Source organism: Hemibagrus wyckioides, linkage group LG11 (assembly GCF_019097595.1).
Source record: "Hemibagrus wyckioides isolate EC202008001 linkage group LG11, SWU_Hwy_1.0, whole genome shotgun sequence".
Classification (NCBI taxonomy): domain Eukaryota; kingdom Metazoa; phylum Chordata; class Actinopteri; order Siluriformes; family Bagridae; genus Hemibagrus; species Hemibagrus wyckioides.
In genome coordinates this window covers 3,185,448-3,206,656 of record NC_080720.1, presented here as the reverse complement: position 1 = coordinate 3,206,656, position 21,209 = coordinate 3,185,448, and the positions used below count along the sequence as shown (strand labels likewise).

Here is a 21,209-nt window from a genome sequence, read left to right as displayed (position 1 = left end):
TTTACACACTTCAGTTTATTTTATTTAATTTATTTTAAAAGCTCTCAAAAGTCTATAAGGGTTGAAAATGAACACGAGACGATCAAACCAGACATGAATAAATAATATGAAATATTTCTACAAGGCGAATATTTCTTCTTTCCAGCAAGATTCGGCTGAAGAAGAGGAGGAAGGGAAAAGCAGGCGGGGTAAAAATGCACACGTGGAAGCCAGGCTAGAGAGTGATTGACATTCCATGTAACCAATCAGAGAGCAGATAAGTGACGTTACGCCCTGGATTGAGCCAATCGCTGATGAGATGGGCGGTTGCTTAAAAAAAATAACGGGTTAATAGACTATAGGAGAAATCGGTGTTGAAACAGCTGGGGGAGAGAAAAGTGAGCAGGTAAGAGAAGGAAAAGGGTGATGAAGAGGATGTAGACGTGTAAAAGTGTGTGTTTGTGGCGTTTGAGCAGTTCTCTTTTATTAAAGAAGAAGAAAAGGCGAAAAAAAAAGCTGAAGTGTGGATTCATCTTGATAATAAACTCTGTTTCTTCTCCAGTCTGAAAGGTAAGTGTGGGGAAAAAAACACAAATCAGTGTATTTCTCTCATTTATAAGTCATAATCTTATATCAGGGATTTTTTGGGGGGGAATAAAAATGTTCATGATCAAAAATGTATACGAATTAAAGTGTTTGCAAAGGAAAAATCTCGTTATAAAGCGCGCATACATAATTATTGTGGAACAAAAAAAAAGAAATACGTAGTGCATTAAAAACTTAATAGATATGAATTTAGTATTGATTTAGTTTTTACTTTTTCTGCATATTATGGCTCCTTTTCTGAAAAAAAAAAAAAAAATCCCGAACTGGACTACATCTGGATCTAAAGTCACGAATCTATACAAATTCGTAATCCGTATAGTTGTGTTTTATCACATCACGTCCTGAAGTGTTTATTCCTCCTACACCACAGTGACCGACACATTCCTAATGTTTATCTCTTTTTATTTATATTAATCATGTGGAAAGTGTACGAGATAAAAAAAGTGACTTCCGGTTTGCTGTAGAGGTTATAAACAATCACACCTTCACCTGTAGAACCGCACAACAATGAACAACTGTCCTAAAGATGTCGGGAAACTTTAGAAAGGTTACAGCTCCCGCTCGGGCTGTTAGAACTAGAGCGCATAAATGTTCCATAAAACATTTCGCACTAAAGAACTGTTATAACCAGTTATAGATGTATATGTGTTAAATAACTTTAGGTTAATAACTAAATAACTTCAGGTTTCGTTTGTCGTACACGTTCCTGTGAACGAGCTGTTACTATAGAAACGATAACGAATGAGCGGTTACTATAGAAACGATAATGAATGAGCGGTTACTATAGAAACGATAATGAATGAGCGGTTACTATAGAAACGATAACGAATGAGCGGTTACTGTAGAAATGATAACAAATGAGCGGTTACTATAGAAACAGTAACGAATGAGCTGTTACTATAGAAACAATAACGAATGAGCTGTTACTATAGAAACAATAACGAATGAGTTGTTACTATAGAAACGATCATAAATGAGCTGTTACTATGGAAATGTTACTATGGTTACTATAGAAACGATAATGAATGAGCTGTTACTATAGAAAAAATAATTAATGAGTGGTTGCTATAGATACGATAACGAATGAGCTGTTACTATAGAAACGTTAACTAAAGAGCTGTTACAGTAGAAACGTTAACGCAAACCTGTGAACTAGAGCCGGAACTACTTTCTAAGTTGCTGTTATGGAAAATAATTAACATGCTGTTATAAGAAAGCAATAAAACTGTAAAAATAATAATTAGAATAATAACAATAAGGTTGTGAGTGCATAAGTATTCATGTCTGTCGCTGTAAACAACCTAGTTCTAGCAGATCTAGTTAAACTGTGATCAGACAACATCTAAGACAATGCACATGTACACTGTCCAGTATGGACAAACACCAAACTGCTGTCCACTATAGTTGCTATGGTGACATACTGTTTACTCTCTCTGGTTTATTTGTAAAGTATCTGAGATGATCATTCGTGTAAAACAGTGTCTCTATTTTAGTTTATATCTTCATGGCATCTGAGGTGGTCTACATGATGAACATGCTGCTCATTTACACTCTGAAGAGACCTGGTGAATATTTATCAGGCAGAGATTATAAATAAACACTACAATGCCAGCCAATCAGACGGCCCGCTCTCCACTGAAGGGCTCTCAGGAGTCATGCCGGTCTCCATGGGGATGGATGGAGAGATAGAGGTCCGGCTGAAAGCAGACTCAGACGGGGAGCTTGTGAGGTTTTGTAACTTGTATAGCTGATATCTAAGGCACTAGTTTACAAATAGGCATTAGTGGTGGATTTTTTTGTGGTGAATTGATATTATTTGAGGTTTTTGGATGCCGAAGATCGATAGATGATTAGATTTTTTATATTGTTTTTTAAAAAAAATCCATAAACGTGTGACTTTATGGATTTTTATCAAGCTTTTCTACACTTGAGCAAATCAGTAGTTCCAGTTACTTTGCACTTTTTTTTTGTATCATTACACCGTAGTCACATGACTACAAACTGTACTTTGGAAAAGTTTTGTCTCAGAATGAAAATGAGAATGAAATTGAATACTTTAGACTTTAGACTTTCATTATACACGAGTCTGTTGCTCTGTTTTATAGCGTCATGTATATTCTTTATTTTTGAAAGTGATATTTCTCTTCACTTTCCCATAATTTCAGAAAGATTTGGAGTTGTTGAAAGGAGTTAGTCATGTGGTGAATTTCTTTTTCCTTTTGAAAACATTTTAGAATTCCTCACCACATAAACACACACACACACAACACACAATATCTTCAAAGCCTTCATTTACTCTGATTGCTTTCTCTCACTATAAACTCTCTCACCATAATCACACAAACACACACACACCCTGCCCTTTTCCTTTCATTCCTCCTTGACGTTCCCTCTTCCTTGACATGACTATTTCTCTCTATCAGGAACTATTGTACTCGTCTTGTTTCATGACCTTTGCATCATTGCAGATTAGTTCACATTTCCACAATAAAACCTGAAGCATTTTTTTATTCCATGAATCCATTACATCTTATTTAATACAGTGGAACCTCAGCATAGAAATTTAATCCATTATGGAGGCGAGATCTGGAGGTGAAAATGTGTATTGAGAAATGAATTTTCCCATCAGAAGTAATGTAAATGCAGATAATCCGTTCCAGCCGCCCAGAAATATGGCCAATATTCCCAATACTCAGCGTATGTAAACTGTATGGCTGCTAAAGAACTGACCCAAGCCAAGCATTCCATGTCAAGGCTCCTCACAGGAAGTCGTGCCACCAAGCTTGGGCTAAAAATAGAACAGACCGCCCACATCACCAATCTGTCAACAAAAAAACACCCGAAAAATCACCTAGCTTTTGAACGCATGCCGAAGGCAACGCTGGTATCGTGGGTTGACTCTTTCCAAACAGCTTTCACTGACTGAAAACAAAATCATAAACTCACCTTGTTTGGCTTCACTTGGCTTTCCACTGGCGCTAACAAGTTTTGAACGGCTCCCGGACGTACGCGCAACTTACCTAGCATTCAGTTCGGAAAATGCTTCATACGCCAATGCAAATTTCTTGCAAAATTTCAATTCTTAAGGCGAATATTCCTGAGGGCATTCATATGTCAAGGATTCACTCTATTTCATTCACATAATTATTTTGGCTGATAATCAGAGAGACCTGGGACACATGGATAAAAAGCAGTGGTTTACTGAAGTATTCGACTTCTTCGTCTTCTTGAACTCTGCTCATATCCAGCCTCAGTGTGAAGCATGGTGGTGGTAGCATGGGGTTGCAGGGAGGCTTTTAATCAAGATGGAGGCTGGTCAGGGTTGAGGGTGAGATAGAAGGAGGCAAACATACAGCAAGCAGAGGATAACAGATATGAAATTGGAGGCGGAGTCTAGAATCATACGGTTACATTTCTACTGGATAGAACTGTAGAGTCAAAATCGAATCCTCAGTCTGATTGACTTACGCAACGCAGTATAGAAATACTTCCTCTTGTGTTTCAGGTAGCCGCGAGTGGTCATGGGGAATTTTAAAGGCCATGCGCTACCCGGCAGCTTGTTTCTGATCAGCGGTATGTGGTGGGCGGTGAAATACTCGCTGTGGTACGCCACCCGCAGGAACAAGAGCGCCGGCGCAGCCAGACTCACCACACGAGCCGCACAGCACCGGCTGGAAATCATCGAAGGAGCCACCATGCTCTTCTTCTCCATTGTCGGTAAGCTCTACAGATATTTGCTAATGGTTGCAGTTTGTTTGCTAAACAATGCAACATCATAGTTAATATCATAGTTTAAAATAAATTTGCAGTTACGTGCCATGTTTTCGAACGCCTTGCAAACAACGATTTGTCTGACTGCTTCATGTTTTCGTTGGTTTCATTTGTCGCAGAGGCACGTGAGACAATGACACGTGACAATTTTTTGTGTATCAACAGATGATTTTAAAAGTTAAAGTTCTCTCTAAAGTGATTTCTTTCTTATATGTTGAATATTACGAATAAATGCTGTTTCCAAACAACTTGTGAAAACCTATATACATAGGTTATATATATATATAAGCAGTAAATCATGTTGATGGAAACCTGGCTTGTGACAACTGATGAATTTAAGAACCAATTCAGTATAAATAAATACCATATACTGTCAATAATGAGTCTGTTTTGGAGAAAAATTTAACATCAACCTATTTGCTTAGACACTTACATAAACAAAGGTTTTGAAGCTATTTTAATTGAGTTTGATTGATTGTTGTAAAATATATGTAAGAATGACAAAAAAAAGTTTGAGAAAGTCACAGCGGAGTTTGATTAGCAGCAGCGTGAAAATCTCAGGTCCATTATTTTTTCTATATAGTGAAATATTTCCCCTGGGTCCTAGTAAACCCCGGGTAAAGGGAATCCTGGGTTTGTGTAGTTGGAGGTTTCACACTGCTCCTCCTTTCCCCGGGGTTATCACTGAATCCTGACTCTTCATCATCTGACCTTTCACACTCTACATTCCTGAACCCGGGATTAATCTTCTTCTCATTTACATATTCATGTATCAACAACCCTGATTGGATAAATCCGGCGCGTGTCCCCTTTAAATAACGACTTGTCTCACTCTTTCACTTTTATCAGTGAGTAAAACAGTTCAGGTCTGAGCTTCTGCACTCCAGCAGGTTCTGTTATCTTTCACAGCTTTATCATCTTTTTTTTCCATCTCTTTTCAAGTTAGTTGTCTAGTCGGCCAGACGTTCATTTGTTCCTCGATATACGACTTCCGCTAATTTTCCAGTGTGGCATATTTCCCCCTCGCTACGGCGTGTTTTGCCATCTGACTCTATCTACCGAGGCGTTTTTACGTGTTTAAGTGTGGCTACGTCCTGGCTTTCACCTGATATGAGGCACAGAGGCGCTGTTCAGGTTCTGATCGGGTTTATGTCACTAAGCGACTAGCTGTAACATTCTATAAGCGTATGGTTTCACACTGTACACGTTTATCACCGCGATGTGGAGTTAGCACTGTAAACACCGCTGTGCCGATCCTGCTTCAGAGCAGAGTTTCATAACCCCAGGAAAAAGACCTGTTTCATCTACCCCGGGGGTAAAAACAAGGTTTGAAATGGAAATCTTATTAACCTGAAAAGTAAATGTGTGTGTGTGTGTGTGAGACAGGAATGTTAGCAGAACAGTTCACAGTTGATGGTCCCAAGCTCCATCTCTACAACTCGTCCACTCAGCACTGGGAAAAACTGATGAACTGGCAGCACACAACCATGTACCTGTTCTTCGGCCTGGCCGGAGCCACGTCCCTCACCGTCCACAGCACCAGTGCGGCTCCTCTGGCTTTAGATCGCTTACTGCTGGGCCTCGCTTTCTTTAACGAAGGTAAAACTTAAAGACTCGGTGTGTGTTAATGATCATGCTTGAGACTTTACTCTGATCATTGGACCTTTAAGTTAAGATACAGGATTTTAAAACGATTCAGTAACGCAGTATTAATTAACTTCAACTATCCTTACAAACAAGACTTATGGCTGTTCAGTTGAAGAGGAACATCATGGTGCTAGGATTGTAACCATGGCAACCAGCAGTACACTAAAGATTAGCGAGTAGGGGGAAAAATCACTTCTAATTAATTTTATATAAAGCGATAATGTGATCAAATTCATCGAATAAAATCAAGTAGCTTGATCTTCCGTTCTGATATGTTCCTGTGTCATTTTTTAGGGGAAAATGTTTAGGGGAAACAGGCAATTAGACATTATACTAAAGTCGCGGCCCAAATCGTATATTTGTGCGACACGCCATTGTGTAGGATGGACAGTGTTCACGCTAAAAAAAAAAGAAGAAGAAGAAGAAGAATAAGTGCACTTTTTAAAGACTTGGATGATGCATTTGTTCGAGTGAGAAACGTTGGACACTTGATGCATTCATCGCTCGCAGCTTTGCTTACGTAGAGGAAGGGGGCGGGGCTACCAGGCACTGGCGCTGGATGAGAAAACATTTTCAAGATGGCCGCCGACACTCCGGTGGACAAAACGTGTGCTGTGATTTATTTAACGTTTCACAAATCCGCCATATTAAACCAAGCGCCGTGGCATTACAATACGTTTGACGTCATTCGCCGTCGAATTAGCAAAAAAGCTCCATTTGAGACGATCCTTCCGTTCATACACTAGACTCCAGAGTAGGACGCAGCTTTAACGTCTTCTTCCTTCGCAGGATTCTTGTTCCTCTATCACCTCCACGGCAGAGACATGCTGGACGTCCACGTGCACATGCTCCTGCTGTACGCCGTGTTCGGAGGCGCACTCGTCTGCCTGCTGGAGGTCTTCCACAGAGGAAACCTGCTGCTGGAGCTGTTACGAGCCGCACTCTGTCTGCTGCAGGGCAGCTGGTTCTGGCAGGTCAGGCAACAAGATTCACACAAATACACACTGCTACCATGTCTGAGAAGTGCAAGACACAATAACAAATCAGAAAACACAATAATAAAACCGAAACCATTTTTAACTTGTTTTTTTTTTTATACATACTTCTATCTCTACTATTATTTTTAAATTTTAATTTAATAAAAAAATTTTTTTTTTATCATTTTGCATGGTGTTTTTTTTACTACGAATCCTCAAAAGATGCATTTTTATTTATTTATTTATTTTATTTATTTATTTAGTTAAAAAAATTCCATTATTTATTTATTTATTTATTTATTTTGTGGCTGTTTTTTTTATTATTATTATTACAAAATGTCAGGTTTCTATGACAAAAAGTTGCAGGGAGTAATTCTCTGATACTCCAGATTAGCTTTGTTTCTGGTTTTAGTCTAATTCTTTAGTCTAATCCGTCTCACGATCGTTGTAGTTGCAATTTTTTTATAATTTGTCTCGTTTTTCCCCCCAGATTGCCTTTGTGCTCTACCCCCCCAGCGAGGTGAAGTGGGATCAGTCGGATCACAACAACATGATGTTCATCACCATGTGCTACAGCTGGCACTTAGCCTTCGCGCTCATCGTCGTAGCCGTAACACACACCACTGTTACATGGTGCGTCTGAAATTAGCGCCTGATTAAACACACACAACTACACATATTCACTCTCGCTTTATTTTAAATTTTATTTTCTCTCTCTGTGTATTTCTGAGTTGCCTTCATAGCTGTATGTAGCATAAAGATGTCCACCAGGGGGCAGAATAACAGCATGCAGCATCACAACATCACTGCAGCGTGACTGGCAAAGAAAAAACAAATCCATATGGCTTACTTGTATTTATTTTTTCATTTTTATAATTTACATTTTGTCATTTTCAATGAAATGAAATGATCACAATGAAAACAGTGAAATAGGTCTGTGGACTGATCTGAAATAAACACTACATCATACACAGAAACCAGGAAGCTTTCCAAGCAGGAATTCTTCTCCGTTTTTTCCTAGTCATAAGTCAGAAATTCCGAGGAAGTTACAAGATACTGCTGTTATGCTGTTAGTTACTGAAGCTGAACAGGAAATAAAATAGCTTCAGTGTAATTTTTGGGTTGGGAAATGAGTCAAAAAGGTTGCATTTATTTATTATTTTAGAATTTAAATCATATTAACGATGAGAACCAGTGAGTAAAAGTGCAGTTCTAGAATGAAAACAACGCTTGAATATTCTCAAATGATGCATGATGTTAAACAATCAGTGCTGAAATATTCTGAATAGTTTGTATCACATCATCACAGAAAGCTCATTAACAGCTCATTAACACGCACTTGATCAGTTTATATGCTAACTGATTATATGCTAACTGATATGATTTTCCCCACAGCGTGATACGATCCAAACTCAGGAGGATGCCGCCGATGGAGATGGGGCTGCTGAAACCACAGGAGAGAGACGCAGACTCTGAGGACGAGGTTGTGTAAGTGTTTATCTCCCTCGTGCCCAGTGTTCTCAGAGGAGACGCGCTGGAGAGACGCCTGTGATCAAAACCAGCAACATCGAAACCTATGACAGGGACAGAGGGGACTTCCTGGAGACTCACTCCACTGCGCTTGGGGGCGGGGTTGAGGGGGTGGGGACGAGTGTGGACCATGAAGACTTGTCTTCAGCCGCTATTACATTCCATCTGGTCATCTCTCTCTCTCTCTCAGTTTCTCTCTCTCTCTCTCTCTCTCTCTCTCAGTTTCTCTCTCTCTCTCTCTTAAAATGAATACATTTTGAATCCTAATTTCTCTCACTCTATCTGTAGCGTACAAGATTTTCACCAGGTTTTCCCTGCACTTTAACCTGTTTATTGAAAACTCGCTAATAATGGAAAGTCTAAGGGTACATGTTGATCTCAATCAATAAGAAAGTCTAAGGGCAGATGTTAATCACAATTAATAAGAAAGTCTAAGGGCAGGTGCTAATCTCAATTCAGGAGAAAGTCAAAGGGCAGATTTTGAGCTCATTTAATAAAAAGTCTAAAGGCATATGTTGATCTCGATTAATAAGAAAGTCCAAGGGCAGATGTTGAAGGGCAAATGTTGATATCAGTTAATAAAAAGTCTAAGAGCAGATGTTGAAGGGCAGATGCTGATCTCAATTAATAAGAAAGTCTAAGGGCAGATGTTGATCTAAATCAATAAGAACGTCTGGGGCGGATGTTGATCTCAATTAATAAGAAAGTCTAAGGGAAAATGTTGATATCAATTAATAAGAAAGACTAAGGGCAGATGTTGAGCTCAATTAATAACAAGTCTAAGGGCAGATGTTAATCTCCATCAATAAGAAAGTCTAAGGGCAACTGCTGATCTCAATTAATGTGTTAATTAATAATCATGACATAGTCATTACACTGGAACAGTCGCAACAAACCAACAGTACTGTAGAAAGTATGTTGTGTAAGGTTACACTTTCCTGAACGTTTTCTACAACATGTGTCTTTACACCAATAGAACAACAGATTCCTCCATGAAAGAGAAGTTCTGTTATACAGATTTATCCAAACAAGTTTAAACAAGTCACAAAAAAGTACAACACAGAAAATCATGACTTATAACTTATAACACATTATAACATGGCTAATAACACAGAAAGATGCTGAGAGACGGGAATGTACTTTAAAATTTATCACAACAATTTCAACAGCTGCCCTTAGACTTCCATTAAGAATGAACCTGAAGTAGAAAATAAATGTACGTCTTTTTACACCAATTTCTGCGTATATACTACAGATACAGAGTTTACTCTTCAACGAGAGACTCGCTCTGGTGCAGTCATTCCTTACCTTTGCTAGAAAATACCAAAGAACCTCTTGACATTTTGTCTAAATATCAGACACATATTTATACGTTTATGTTTTCAGGGTTAAAACCAGCAACTCTGAAAGAGAAAAAAGAAGTTCATTAGATGTGTAACTTTTACTGCTAAAAGCAACTCACATGCTAATTCGACACGCCGGTAGCTAAAGTAGTAGCTGTTGATACGAGGACAGATTCGGATTTGTTTGGCTTTTCGACACCTCTACCTGTAGTAGAAAAGCTGGTTTTGTTACATTATGTTGACATTTTTCGAGCAGAAACCGTGTGCAATCTGAGAAGAAGCTTGAATTATCGTGTATCAGCTATTTATTGATAAAAAAAACATACTGTACCTATTCATATACTGTATGTTGTAAAGATACTGCCTGTTTCAGAGGATTTGACAGCTTTTTATTATTTAATACTAAAAAAATGTGTGTAATTTTCTTGTTTTTATCATGGTATGGTAGTTCACTTTTATTATTTTTTACTATACACTGATTGCTTTGTGTTGGCTGAATTTATAAAATAAAAAAAAGTGCCATAACACTTTGCTTTTAAAAATAAAAATCCAAATCGCCAGATTTTCCAGCTCAAGTATGATTCTTTGGTCTCTTCTTATTTTTAGTGCATCCAAATGATACATAGTGTGGTGACATTTTTAAAGAAAAATAATCAATGCTGTAAATTTGAGAGGATTTTGAATATTGTATTGGGACACCCCTCCAATAATACTTGAATAAGTTTTGGGACGCCCCTCCAAATCATTGTGTTCAGGTGTTGTGTTTCAGGGGTTGGACTCGGCCCCTTAGTTCCAGTGAAAGGAACTCTTAATGCTTCAGCTTCATACCAAGACATTTTGGACAATTTCATGCTCTTTGTGCTCTTTTGGGCTTGACCCCTTCCTGTTCCAACATGACTGCACACCAGTGACCAAAGCAAGGTCCATAAGGACATGGATGAGTGAGTTACATTTATTTTCTCATTTCATACAATTGAGGGTTAAGGGCCTTACTCAGGGGCCCTGCAGTGGAAGCTTGGTGGACTTTGGATTAAACTCACCACCTTCCCTATCAGTAGTCCAACACCTTAACCACTAAAAGTAAAGAAGTAAAACTCATACACACAAACTCTACACATCTCAGCTCTTCAATTTTATTGGAATAAAGAAATAAAATTACATATGACTAAATTAAAATTTCCCCAGCATTCCCTTTTGCCAGTTTCAGTACACTAATAAAATAAATTCTCAATAAATGAACATACTACTAACACTAAAATATCCAGCGAACTACAGATTTGTATAATTTGAATATACAGAGAAATAGACAATGTAAACTTTGCCTACAATTTTCCTCTCCAACTTTTATCTCCCCCCAAAAAACGGGATGATTTCTGTCATCCTTATAAAACAATCTATTTTTGTCTGCCTGTTAACAAATTGTATAAAAGTAGAGCATATCTCTTCCTGCATTATTTCTAATTCCAGTTTTTCTCGAACCATTGTGATCTATAAGCTTCTGATTTCTTGTATTTACAAACCAAATATGTTATTTTTCATTTGCATCCTTCATTAGCATCATTTTCTTCTTCCTCCTCGTGAAACATCACTTTATCGGATTACCCTCCATTTCATCCTGATGTTCTCCGCCATCCCATAATCCTTCAGTTTCTGCTCGATCTGCAACACGAAGGATTTATTGTGAATGAATTCAGGATCGAGACAGAGAAGTGCGAAACAGAATAACAGATCTGAAAACACAAGGAGAATTCAGACAAAGCGGAAAAGGTAGGTTTAGTTTGCGAATGGAATTCTTCCCTCTGATTGGACGAGACATCTGTCACTCAGGATATCGGGAAAGTAGGAAATTTTGTATCTAACTTTATTTCTTGTACATGTGTGGAGTTCTGCCTTCACTTTAAATCATATTTTTAATTCCGATAGTGCAACTTTAAATCTTTTAACGAAAATAACAAACATATATATATATATATATATATTTATCATTATAAGAAAATGGAGTTCATTCAGCGTTACTGTGAGGAAGGATGTTCATATGGCGTGTTTTGGATATACTGATAGCGTATCATGGAATAAAGATTAGTTTGCAATCACTAAAAACACACAGGGTATGATTGGAAGACCAAATTATTCCAGATTAAAGGATGTAAGGAGCGCTATAAGAGCAGAGCTGTGTTCATACACACACCAATACACTTTCTACTGCTGCAGCTACTGCTGGACTTCCTGTAGATCCTGAGTGACCGATGTCTCGTCCAATCAGAGGAAAGAAGTCCGTTCGCAAAATAAACCTACCTTTTCCGCTTTGTCGGAAACACGAATCTCATGTAACGCTTTAGAAATGCTACAGGAACTTAACATAACAGTCAGATTCTGATGACGTGTAATGTGTAGGATTTAGGAACCAGTTGTGACTGCAGTAATCGGATTATAACGAGCGTGTTGGTCGTGGAGGATGAGACCCACCTTCTCTAAGATGGCTGTCATGAATGCACTAACATCCTGATTGGCCCGGATCTTCATTCTCATGATTTGTTTCTTACTTGTTACAACTAAAAATGCAAAGAAACACACACACACATATTAAACCGATATCCTAAATACAGGTTAAATCTGTCTAGATCTTAGAATCTTTAACTCACCTGCATAACAGAAGAAAGGCTTTAACTCTGAGCACTGTGCATCAGCAGCTTGATTGTTACTTAAATAACCACAATTTTCATTTTTCAGAGCGTTATCTGGGCTTCCAGGCATCCATGAGATGGTAGAGAAGTTGGTTTGGTCCACCCATTTCCACGAGTCTCTGTACAGACCGAACCAGGTGTAAAACGATGAAGGTGAGGCTACTCCGGGTATGATTGAGTACTCTGTTTCATCTCTTGTGCTGGCCAGATCTGTGTGATACTGCCTACAGTAGCACTGAGCGTCATACCACGTCAACGTCAACGAGTTGTAAATGTACCTGGCATTGCCAGTTTTGTTTTCTGGAAGAAAAATACGATGAGTGAATACTCGAATATTTAGGAACGGTTAATGGTAAAGAGGTTAGAACATACAAAAGACTAAAATGAAGTTTCTTAGGAATAATAAAAGAGACAAACACACATGCATGTTAGCCTAGATAATATCGTAACATAACAGAATAAATAAGTCCGTACAAAATGGGGGTGGAAAAGACGACGTCTCTCACCATTGAAGCACACAAACGGGTATTTTTCAGCACAGCCTCTATCATCCCAACCGCCTGCAACCATTACACCACACTTTTGATTTCCGTAATTGTTATTCGGCTGCCCACTAACCCATTTGTACATATTTCCCCGTGGTTCATTTCTAAGGGACCAGCGCCAGCTATTGACATCATCGTACATTCCGATCCAAGCACTGGATCTGAAATTTAGTTTCTGAGCTTGATTCTGAAACTGGATCTTATCTTCATCACTGCTGATGACAGCCAGGTCGATGTAGTTGGCTTTGCAGTAAGACTGAGCATCATTCCATGTCTTCCCTTCCTGGAACAGATAGTACCTACGAGAGACAGACAGGACGAAGGGGACGACTCCTGTGGAGGAAGGGGTTAAAGAATTTATGCACATTAAAATTATTATTCAATAAATTATAACTAAATGATTGTTTAAGAAATCATTTAAGTTAGCTCTGTAGGAGAACTTCTATTAATTATTTTCAGGGGTTTCTTACTATGGTTTTCTTTATTATCTATTTTACGATATATTTAATTTAATTCATTCTTTTATGACTTTATTTAATCAGTACTTGAACCATTCATATTTCTAATCTTCACTTTTTTCGAAAAAGTTGTCACGTATAAGCAAAACACGTAACAAAGTGCAAAAACAAATAAGAGCATGAATATACTAAAACAGGCAAAAAAAAAAATTCAAGGTAAGGAAATAAAACAAAAAAAACGAGAGCCGAAAGCAGAAAAACTCAGGCTTAGTATAGCTGTGCAGCGAAAAAAACAGACCATTTAGGTGGCATGTATATAATAAAACAGAGGCCTTTATAAAGCTGAGGAATAAACACAGAAATGGGGGAAAAGGTGTCTCCAGAAAAATAGTAAAAATTACCAACCAAGATGACATAAATCATACCTGAGACTATATTTAAACAGGGATTTCACACCAGATATTGACTTTATATATATATATATATATTGTGTGCGTGTGTGTGTGTGTGTGTGTGTGTGTGCTACTTCCCTACACACATTTGTTTCTCTCACCTGTAAAAACCAGGAGAATGAAGATCTTCGGATCCATCACTGACGCTGGAAAACTCACTCTGAAATAAGAAATCCAAATCCCTCAGAAGTTCTGATTATCAGGGGAGGCATCACATCACTACATATGATTAGTACAGTTGTACAGTTTTACTACCACAACATATTAAACATCCCAGAATAACATGAATCGCTAATATTTCTAGTGCACATAGTGAGCAGGTTCATGTCAGGACTGTACAGTACATGCAAATATCCTCACAGACTGTAACTCAGGATCAAGCAGGAGACCTTAGAGTTGTGAGTCCACTGTACCACCATGCTGTAAAGTATTGTTAGCTTGAATAAATTTAGCAAGGCCCTCATGGCTGTCAGTGAATGCTTCAGTTATGGCCTCCATGAACTTTGGACATGACTCAGTTCAGATCAGGATGAGGAAGATGCTGATGATGACAGTGATGATGATGATACCATTGAGCATTGAATGACACTGAGTCTCAGGCTCGGCTCCAGATACGAGAAGAAGGGTGGATCAAGTGATATTCCAGGTGGGCTGTAGGAAGCTATATATACAGTGTATATACAGGGGTTGGACAATGAAACTGAAACGCCTGGTTTTAGACCACAATAATTCATTAGTATGGTGTAGGGCCTCCTTTTGCGGCCAATACAGCATCAGTTCATCTTGGGAATGACAGATAAAAGTCCTGCACAGTGGCCAGAGGGATTTTGAGCCATTCTTCTTGCAGAATAGTGGCCAGGTCACTACGTGATACTGGTGGAGGAAAACGTTTCCTGACTCACTCCTCCAAAACACCCCAAAGTGGCTCAATAATATTTAGATCTGGTGACTGTGCAGGCCATGGGAGATGTTCAACTTCACTTTCATGTTCATCAAACCACTCTGTCACCAGTCTTGCTGTGTGTATTGGTGCATTATCATCCTGATACCCTTTCAGGCAGCTTCCTCTTGCGTCCACAGTTACTCCAGTTGGATGTGGTTCGTCCTTCTTGGTGGTATGCTGACATTACCCTGGATACCGTGGCTCTTGATACATCACAAAGACTTGCTGTCTTAGTCACAGATGCGCCAGAGAGACGTGCACCAACAATTTGTCCTCTTTTGAACTCTGATATGTCTCCCATAATGTTGTGTGCACTGCAATATTTTAAGCAAAACTGTGCTATTACTCTGCTAATTAAACCTTCACACTCTGCTCTTACTGGTGGAATGTGCAATCAATGAAGATTGGCCACCAGGCTGGTCAAATTTAGCCATGAAACGGCCAACACTAAATTGGCCAGTGTTTCAGTTTCATTGTCCAACCCCTGTATATATATATATATTGTTGTCATTGCTTCATAATTCAGCACATTTGTTAACTTCAAAGGCTCAAAGGTAGCGAGGTGAATGAGCTGGTCAGCTGTCTCAACAGATACAAATATATGGAGCTCAAGTGAATATCGCACCAAGTTTGTGATTGGCTGTTGTGTGGTGTGGGGCCAGGGTGGGCCAAGCTTCTGATTGGGTGGGGCAGGCCCAACTGAGCTCATTTTTAAAAGCTTGACAAGTGTCTGGATAAACACACACACCCATTCTTCCCATCTTTATTCTTTGCCATCTGTTCTTAACTTTAACAACAAGGTGATAAACTGATTGAAGAGTCACAACAGAGTACAGAGTACAGGCTGAAGTCGAACTGAAGATTCAGCAGGCCTGGCTCCACGGGTGACTCCAGCCTACGGAGTCTTCTGTTCCTTTTCGACTTTGTACTCTGTTGTGACTCTTCAATCAGTTTGCCACTTTGTTGTTAAAGTTAAGAACAGATGGCAAAGAATAAAGATGGGAAGAATGGGGTGGGTGTGTGTTTATCCAGACACCTGTCAAGCTTTTAAAAATGAGCTCAGTTGTACGTCGCTCTGGATAAGGGCGTCTGCCAAATGGCAGAAACGTAAATGTAAATGATGTTTTCTTAAAATGTTGCTTACATGGTGTCAAGTGTCACCAAAGCCATTTTAATGTTATTCTTCTTTTCCTTCTTCTTCTTCTTTTTCCGGCTGCTCCCTTTAGGGGTCTCCAAAGCAGATCAAATTTCTCTCCATCTCAATCTGTCCTTTTCATCTCCCTCTGTCACACCAATCCCCTGCATGTCTTCCCTCACCGCATCCATATACCTCCTCCCTGGCCTTCCATTTCTCCTTCTCCTCTTTCCTGCCGGTTCCATCCTCAGCATTTTAATCCTTATCCCAACAGTAGCGCAGTTTCCACCAGTACCCTGCTTGACAACAGTACAGGTGCCGGTCGTTGGTAACCTGGGCCTTGACCGATCCCGTATTGTAATCTGGTTTATGAGACGCATGTTTGATTTGACACAGGTTTTACACCTTCCTGACGCAACCCTCCCCATCTATCCAGGCTTGAGACAGGCACTAAGGGCTCACTGGCATGTGCAACCCAAGTGTTATTGTGAACACCTTGAGTGTAGTGTTATTCTGTGTCCTAAATCCTACCTACACAGACACTATGTAAAGTAGAACCTTACCATGTTGAGGAGACATGTTTTGGATAATTTTGCCTGGTTTATTAAAGTGTTGTTTGCCCTGTGTATGGATCTGGCTCAACTTCCGTTACACCCATTACACCACAGCAGCAGACAAAATTATTATCACTGCTTCAACTCTTTAATCATCCTAAGAGGAATAGAGGCAAGTACAAGCTGATTTAGTATCCACATCAGCATCAACAAGCAGAGACCTCGAAGCTCACGCTAAAGATCCGTTCAGCACATTCAGCTTGACTTTATTTTGTACCATTTGTAGTTGCGAAAGAGTAATGGATTATGATCATACTCTCTGGTGTCACAATACTTTTTTGAGTCTGATCCTCTCAGGGTTTCCTCTCACTGTTGCCTCTGGCTTATTTTGTACCACTTATACCATTAAGCTACCCCTTCCCCAACAACTGCCTCAAAAATCTCCCACACCACCACTCCACCGACTTCCAGTAGCTACCTGCATCACATTTAAATCATTGTCTACAAAACCAAATGGACCAGCTTCCTCTTACCTCAAAGCTCTTATCACTCCTTGCACTGCTCCACACTCCCTCCGATCTTCTAGGTACACATAGGTTCAGGTAGGAACGCATCAAGTGCTTCTCTTCTCTGTTCTAGCACCTGGGAGGTCCCCTAGACGTCCGAAACTCTGAGTCACAATAAGACCTCACACGACGTATAAAGACCTCTTCCAGGAGCACTGGTTTGTGTCTGTGCGTTCTTCCGACTGAAGGTATTCTTAGTCGTGAACCAGTATCAGTGTATTCCTTGACAGACAGATCAAAAGCACTCGCTCTTCTGTAAGGTGTCTGCAAAATTCCTTAGATGTAAATGTAAATGTAAATGTAAATGTAAATGTGTACAGCTGTTTCTCCACAGAGACATGAAACAGACACAAACAAAGCTTAATATCAACTATAGTACTGAGAGTAAGTACTTCTAGTTAGCTAGATTCACTCATGATTTCGACCACAAGATTTCAACATCATGCCTAATTTTATATTTTAATAATTTTGCTTCTTTTGTGACAAAATTGACCAAAAAATGACCAAAAATCATCTAACAACAGAACCAATAAATATATAAACACTTTTCACATCTTATATTTGGTTTATTTTTTTAATGGTTTATTTTGATTATTTTATTTTCTTATCATTAATAGCGATATATTTGACTTCATTCACAATTTTTTCAATTGATAAGAATAAAATATTTGCCCTTTATTGAGATTTAGAAAATAACTGTTAAATATTAAAACATACCTGAAACTTCAAGAACTTTGTAAATGTTTATCTTCCAGTGTTCTTAAGAGCCTTTGACTACTTTGAAGCTGAAAGAATTATGCAAAACACGACTCCCTCTGTTCCCTATTTTACAAAACATATTACATGGAAATGTGAGAAGGATGGGACTGAGAAGAAGGATGAACCTGAGGTATTTTAGTGGGTAGAAACTGTCATTTGTCACATTAAAGTGAGGTTCTTTTCTTTCGCATATACACCAATTAGCCATCACAAATCTACCTAATAACATGTAGGTCCTCCTTGTGCCACTGAAACAGCTGAGATCCATCAAGGAATGGATTCCACAAGACCTCTGGAGGTGTGCTGGCACCGAGACGTCAGCAGCAGATCCTTTAAGTGGTGTGACAAATAGGAGGTGGGGCCTCTGTGGATGAGCATCAGTGATCCTGCCTCTGGTTCACCAGTTGTTCTTCCTTGGAGAACTTTCAGAAGAAGCTCCACATACATTACTCTTGGGATCATTCTCATATCCCAATCTCTATATCCCAGCTTTGGAAGTTGGGGTCAGAACTTCCAAAGCTGGCATGGCCATCATGGTAGAATTTTCTTTTGGGTTCACTTTTTGAGTAGAAGTTCACGCTGTCTTCCACTCCAAGCTGATACATCAGGGAAAAGGTAGTGTTGAAGAACCGCACGAGTCGGGTTTGAGTAGCAATGCCTTTTAGGAGTTTATTGAGACAGACAGGGAGTATTTATACAAACCATTATCATTATCGACTGCATGTGTAATATCAAAGGTGTCAACAAGCCTGACCCCAACAAGGAACAGGTCATGATTTAATGATATATTTTGAATATAAATCTTGCCATGCTCTGTGCTGATTTCAGGATGTCTTTTGTATATGACCTTGAATTCTTTATTTCAATTGGATAAACATTTACATTTCTGGAATTTGGCAGATGTCCTTATCCAGAGTGACTTTTATCTCAGCAATTAAGAGTGAAGGGCCTTGCTCAGGGGCCCAGCAGTAGCAGATTACTGGAACTGGGATTCAAGCTCACAACCTTCCCTGCAGTAGTCCAACACCTTAACCATTAAGCTACCACATCCCATCGTGTCAATCACAGACAGTCCATCTGTAGAGATATCTGCCACCACCTCTATTGACACCTTTGACATTGTTCTTTTGGCTGCTCCCTGTTTAGGGGTCGCCACAGAGGATCATTTGGTCCACATGTCATGATCTGGCACAGGTTTTACGCCGGTTGCCCTTCCTGACGCAACCCTCCCATTTTATCTGGGCTTGGGACCAGCACTGAGAGTTAACTCTTTAGTGGCTGGGTTAGCGCCCTGGCCTGGAATCAAACCCAAGGCGAAACTGGACTTCTACTCAAAAAATGAACCCAAAAGAAAATTCTATTATGGAGTGACCTGGAGCAGTGAAGGTTAAGGGCCTTGCTCAGGGCCCCAATTGTGTCAGCTTAGCAGTGCTGAGGCTTGAACCCTGACCAACAACCCAGACCCTTAACCACTTAAGCCCCATCTTGACCATGGCCCCATCAAAGCCATCTTTTGGTAGGTTCTAACTGCTGCATACCAGGATCACCACACAAGACCTCCTCCTGTTCTGGAGATACTCAATCATCCAGGCATCACAATTTTTCACTGGATCAGAGCATCTCCAAAACTGCAGCTCTTGTGGGGGGAGGGATCATTCTCTATTTTGCGACAAACTGACTTGTTTCTTTAAGGCTATATGCTTTATGCAAACCACTTCTTTTACCTAAGAAACACTTTGCCTGCAAAAAAAGAAGAAGCTTGAACACTTTTAGAGTTAACCCGGATTCTTCTGTAAACTAATTCCATTTCTACCTTCTCACTGACTTTTAGGAAACTCTATGCGAAGATCTTTAAATTAAAATTGGAGCTGCATGGGACATATTTATATCCAAATCCTGATTGAAATCCTGACTTGTCCAGATCCTTGGATACGGGATACTGTAGATCACATGACCTACGTAGTATAAAATAGACTCAACCCTTGATCTTCGAGCATCTCAGATTGTTGCTGATTATTGAAATGAGGTTCGAAGAGAAGTCTGTGTAGAAATTCCAGATTTTCGGAAGGCTGTGGTGGTTTGTGGACATGAGTGAGTACATTTTTTCTTGTGTGTGTGTGTCATATATTTATATTTAGTAGAAAGTGCTAACAATAAAACGACTTCAATTTCTTTCCAGATGTACACTGATCAGGCATAACATTATGACCACCAGCCTAATATTGTGTCAGCCCCCCTTTTTGCTGAGAAAACAGCCCTGATCCGTCGAGGCATGGACTCCACTAGATCCCTGAAGGTGTGCTGTGGGATCTGGCACCAAGACGTTAGCAGCAGATCCTTTAAGTCCTGTAAGTTATGAGGTGGGGCCTCCATGGATACCTACAGGACTTAAAGGATACTTTAGATAGATACTGACCACTGCAGACTTGGAACACCCCACAAGAGATGCAGTTCTGGTGATGCTCTGATCCAGTGGTCTAGCCATCACTAGCACATGAACAGCCTAAAGAAGTCTCCATCAATGATCATCACTTAAAAAAGACTTCATGTTAAAACTAGAGTACATTTCCTGGACCTCATACAGCATTAAAATACAAATTATTAAAATAAAATAAATAAATAGCCGGTGAAGGAATGACTGCTTAAAGGTGAAATAAATGTTGTCTTAGCGAAAGAAAGAAAGAAAGATAGGAAGGAAAGAAAGAAAGAAAGAAAGAAAGAAAGAAAGAAAGAAAGAAAGAAAGAAAGAAAGAAAGAAAGAAAGAAAGAAAGAAAGAAAAAGTCTGGAGCTGAATGAGAACGCGCTGGTTGAGAGTTTGAGGTTTGTGGGCTGTTATATCGCCCTCTGTTGGTTGTGTTCAGTATCACACTCAGTAAGTGTTTGCTCTCAGTATTAAATGAAGCAGCACGCGTGATATTTATTTATTTATTTATTTATTTATTTATTTATTTATTATTGCATTGATTATAACAGTACAATCAATTATATTTATTTTTTTTTAAATTATTTTTAAATAAAAACCCAATATAATAATTTCAGTTAAAAAGTAATAGTAAACCATTTACTGCTTCTTTGTTATTTATTTATTTATTTATTTATGGATATAATAAACAGAGCATTTCTCATCGTAAGGTGTACTACTTAGTATGCAAAGATTTTAATTCACGTTCTGTTTTAATGTAAGTTTATAAATTGGTACAGGTGTTTGTTTTGTTTTAATTATCTATTAAGATAATAATTACTAAATGCATTTTTATTT

At 39.0% G+C, this 21,209-nt stretch overlaps 2 protein-coding genes and 1 long non-coding RNA gene across 4 annotated transcripts; 1 reads left to right on the top strand and 2 right to left on the bottom strand.

The window, feature by feature from the left end:
- The first annotated feature begins 305 nt into the window (after window positions 1–305).
- tmem45a (transmembrane protein 45a) lies at window positions 306–10,415 on the top strand. Of its 2 annotated transcripts, none has more exons than XM_058404177.1 (6): window positions 306–385; window positions 4,091–4,302; window positions 5,743–5,955; window positions 6,793–6,977; window positions 7,471–7,613; window positions 8,376–10,415. In XM_058404177.1, the coding sequence occupies exons 2-6, from the start codon at window positions 4,107–4,109 to the stop codon at window positions 8,470–8,472; spliced, it is 834 nt and encodes a 277-aa protein (XP_058260160.1). In that variant the 5' UTR covers window positions 306–385; window positions 4,091–4,106; the 3' UTR covers window positions 8,473–10,415. The 2 variants fall into 2 exon arrangements, with proteins under 2 accessions (XP_058260160.1, XP_058260159.1); XM_058404176.1 differs by having other exon boundaries at window positions 330–549.
- A 624-nt stretch (window positions 10,416–11,039) lies between these two features.
- LOC131361360 (C-type lectin-like) lies at window positions 11,040–13,154 on the bottom strand. The gene is made up of 4 exons (XM_058402402.1): window positions 13,044–13,154; window positions 12,496–12,837; window positions 12,320–12,405; window positions 11,040–11,512 (listed from the first exon to the last, which is right to left on the bottom strand). Exons 1-4 carry the CDS (start codon window positions 13,105–13,107, stop codon window positions 11,444–11,446), a joined length of 561 nt encoding a protein of 186 aa, XP_058258385.1. The 5' UTR covers window positions 13,108–13,154; the 3' UTR covers window positions 11,040–11,443.
- A 113-nt stretch (window positions 13,155–13,267) lies between these two features.
- Window positions 13,268–17,414, bottom strand: LOC131361361 (uncharacterized). The gene is made up of 3 exons (XR_009206023.1): window positions 17,158–17,414; window positions 14,094–14,152; window positions 13,268–13,415 (listed from the first exon to the last, which is right to left on the bottom strand). It is a non-coding gene; the product is annotated as an uncharacterized LOC131361361 (long non-coding RNA).
- Window positions 17,415–21,209: the final 3,795 nt, after the last annotated feature.

Bases quoted from the DNA above. Each gene is read 5' to 3' on its own strand.
- tmem45a (XM_058404177.1), top strand. From the start codon at position 4,107: ATGGGGAATTTTAAAGGCCATGCGCTACCCGGCAGCTTGTTTCTGATC. The intron at 6,978-7,470 runs GTCAGGCAACAA...TTTTCCCCCCAG, and splicing joins AGGGCAGCTGGTTCTGGCAG to ATTGCCTTTGTGCTCTACCC. The intron at 7,614-8,375 runs GTGCGTCTGAAA...TTTTCCCCACAG, and splicing joins ACACACACCACTGTTACATG to CGTGATACGATCCAAACTCA.
- LOC131361360 (XM_058402402.1), bottom strand. From the start codon at position 13,107: ATGGTTGCAGGCGGTTGGGATGATAGAGGCTGTGCTGAAAAATACCCG. The intron at 12,406-12,495 runs GTGAGTTAAAGA...TTGCATTTTTAG, and splicing joins GCCTTTCTTCTGTTATGCAG to TTGTAACAAGTAAGAAACAA. The intron at 11,513-12,319 runs GTGGGTCTCATC...TTCGTGTTGCAG, and splicing joins TGACAGCCATCTTAGAGAAG to ATCGAGCAGAAACTGAAGGA.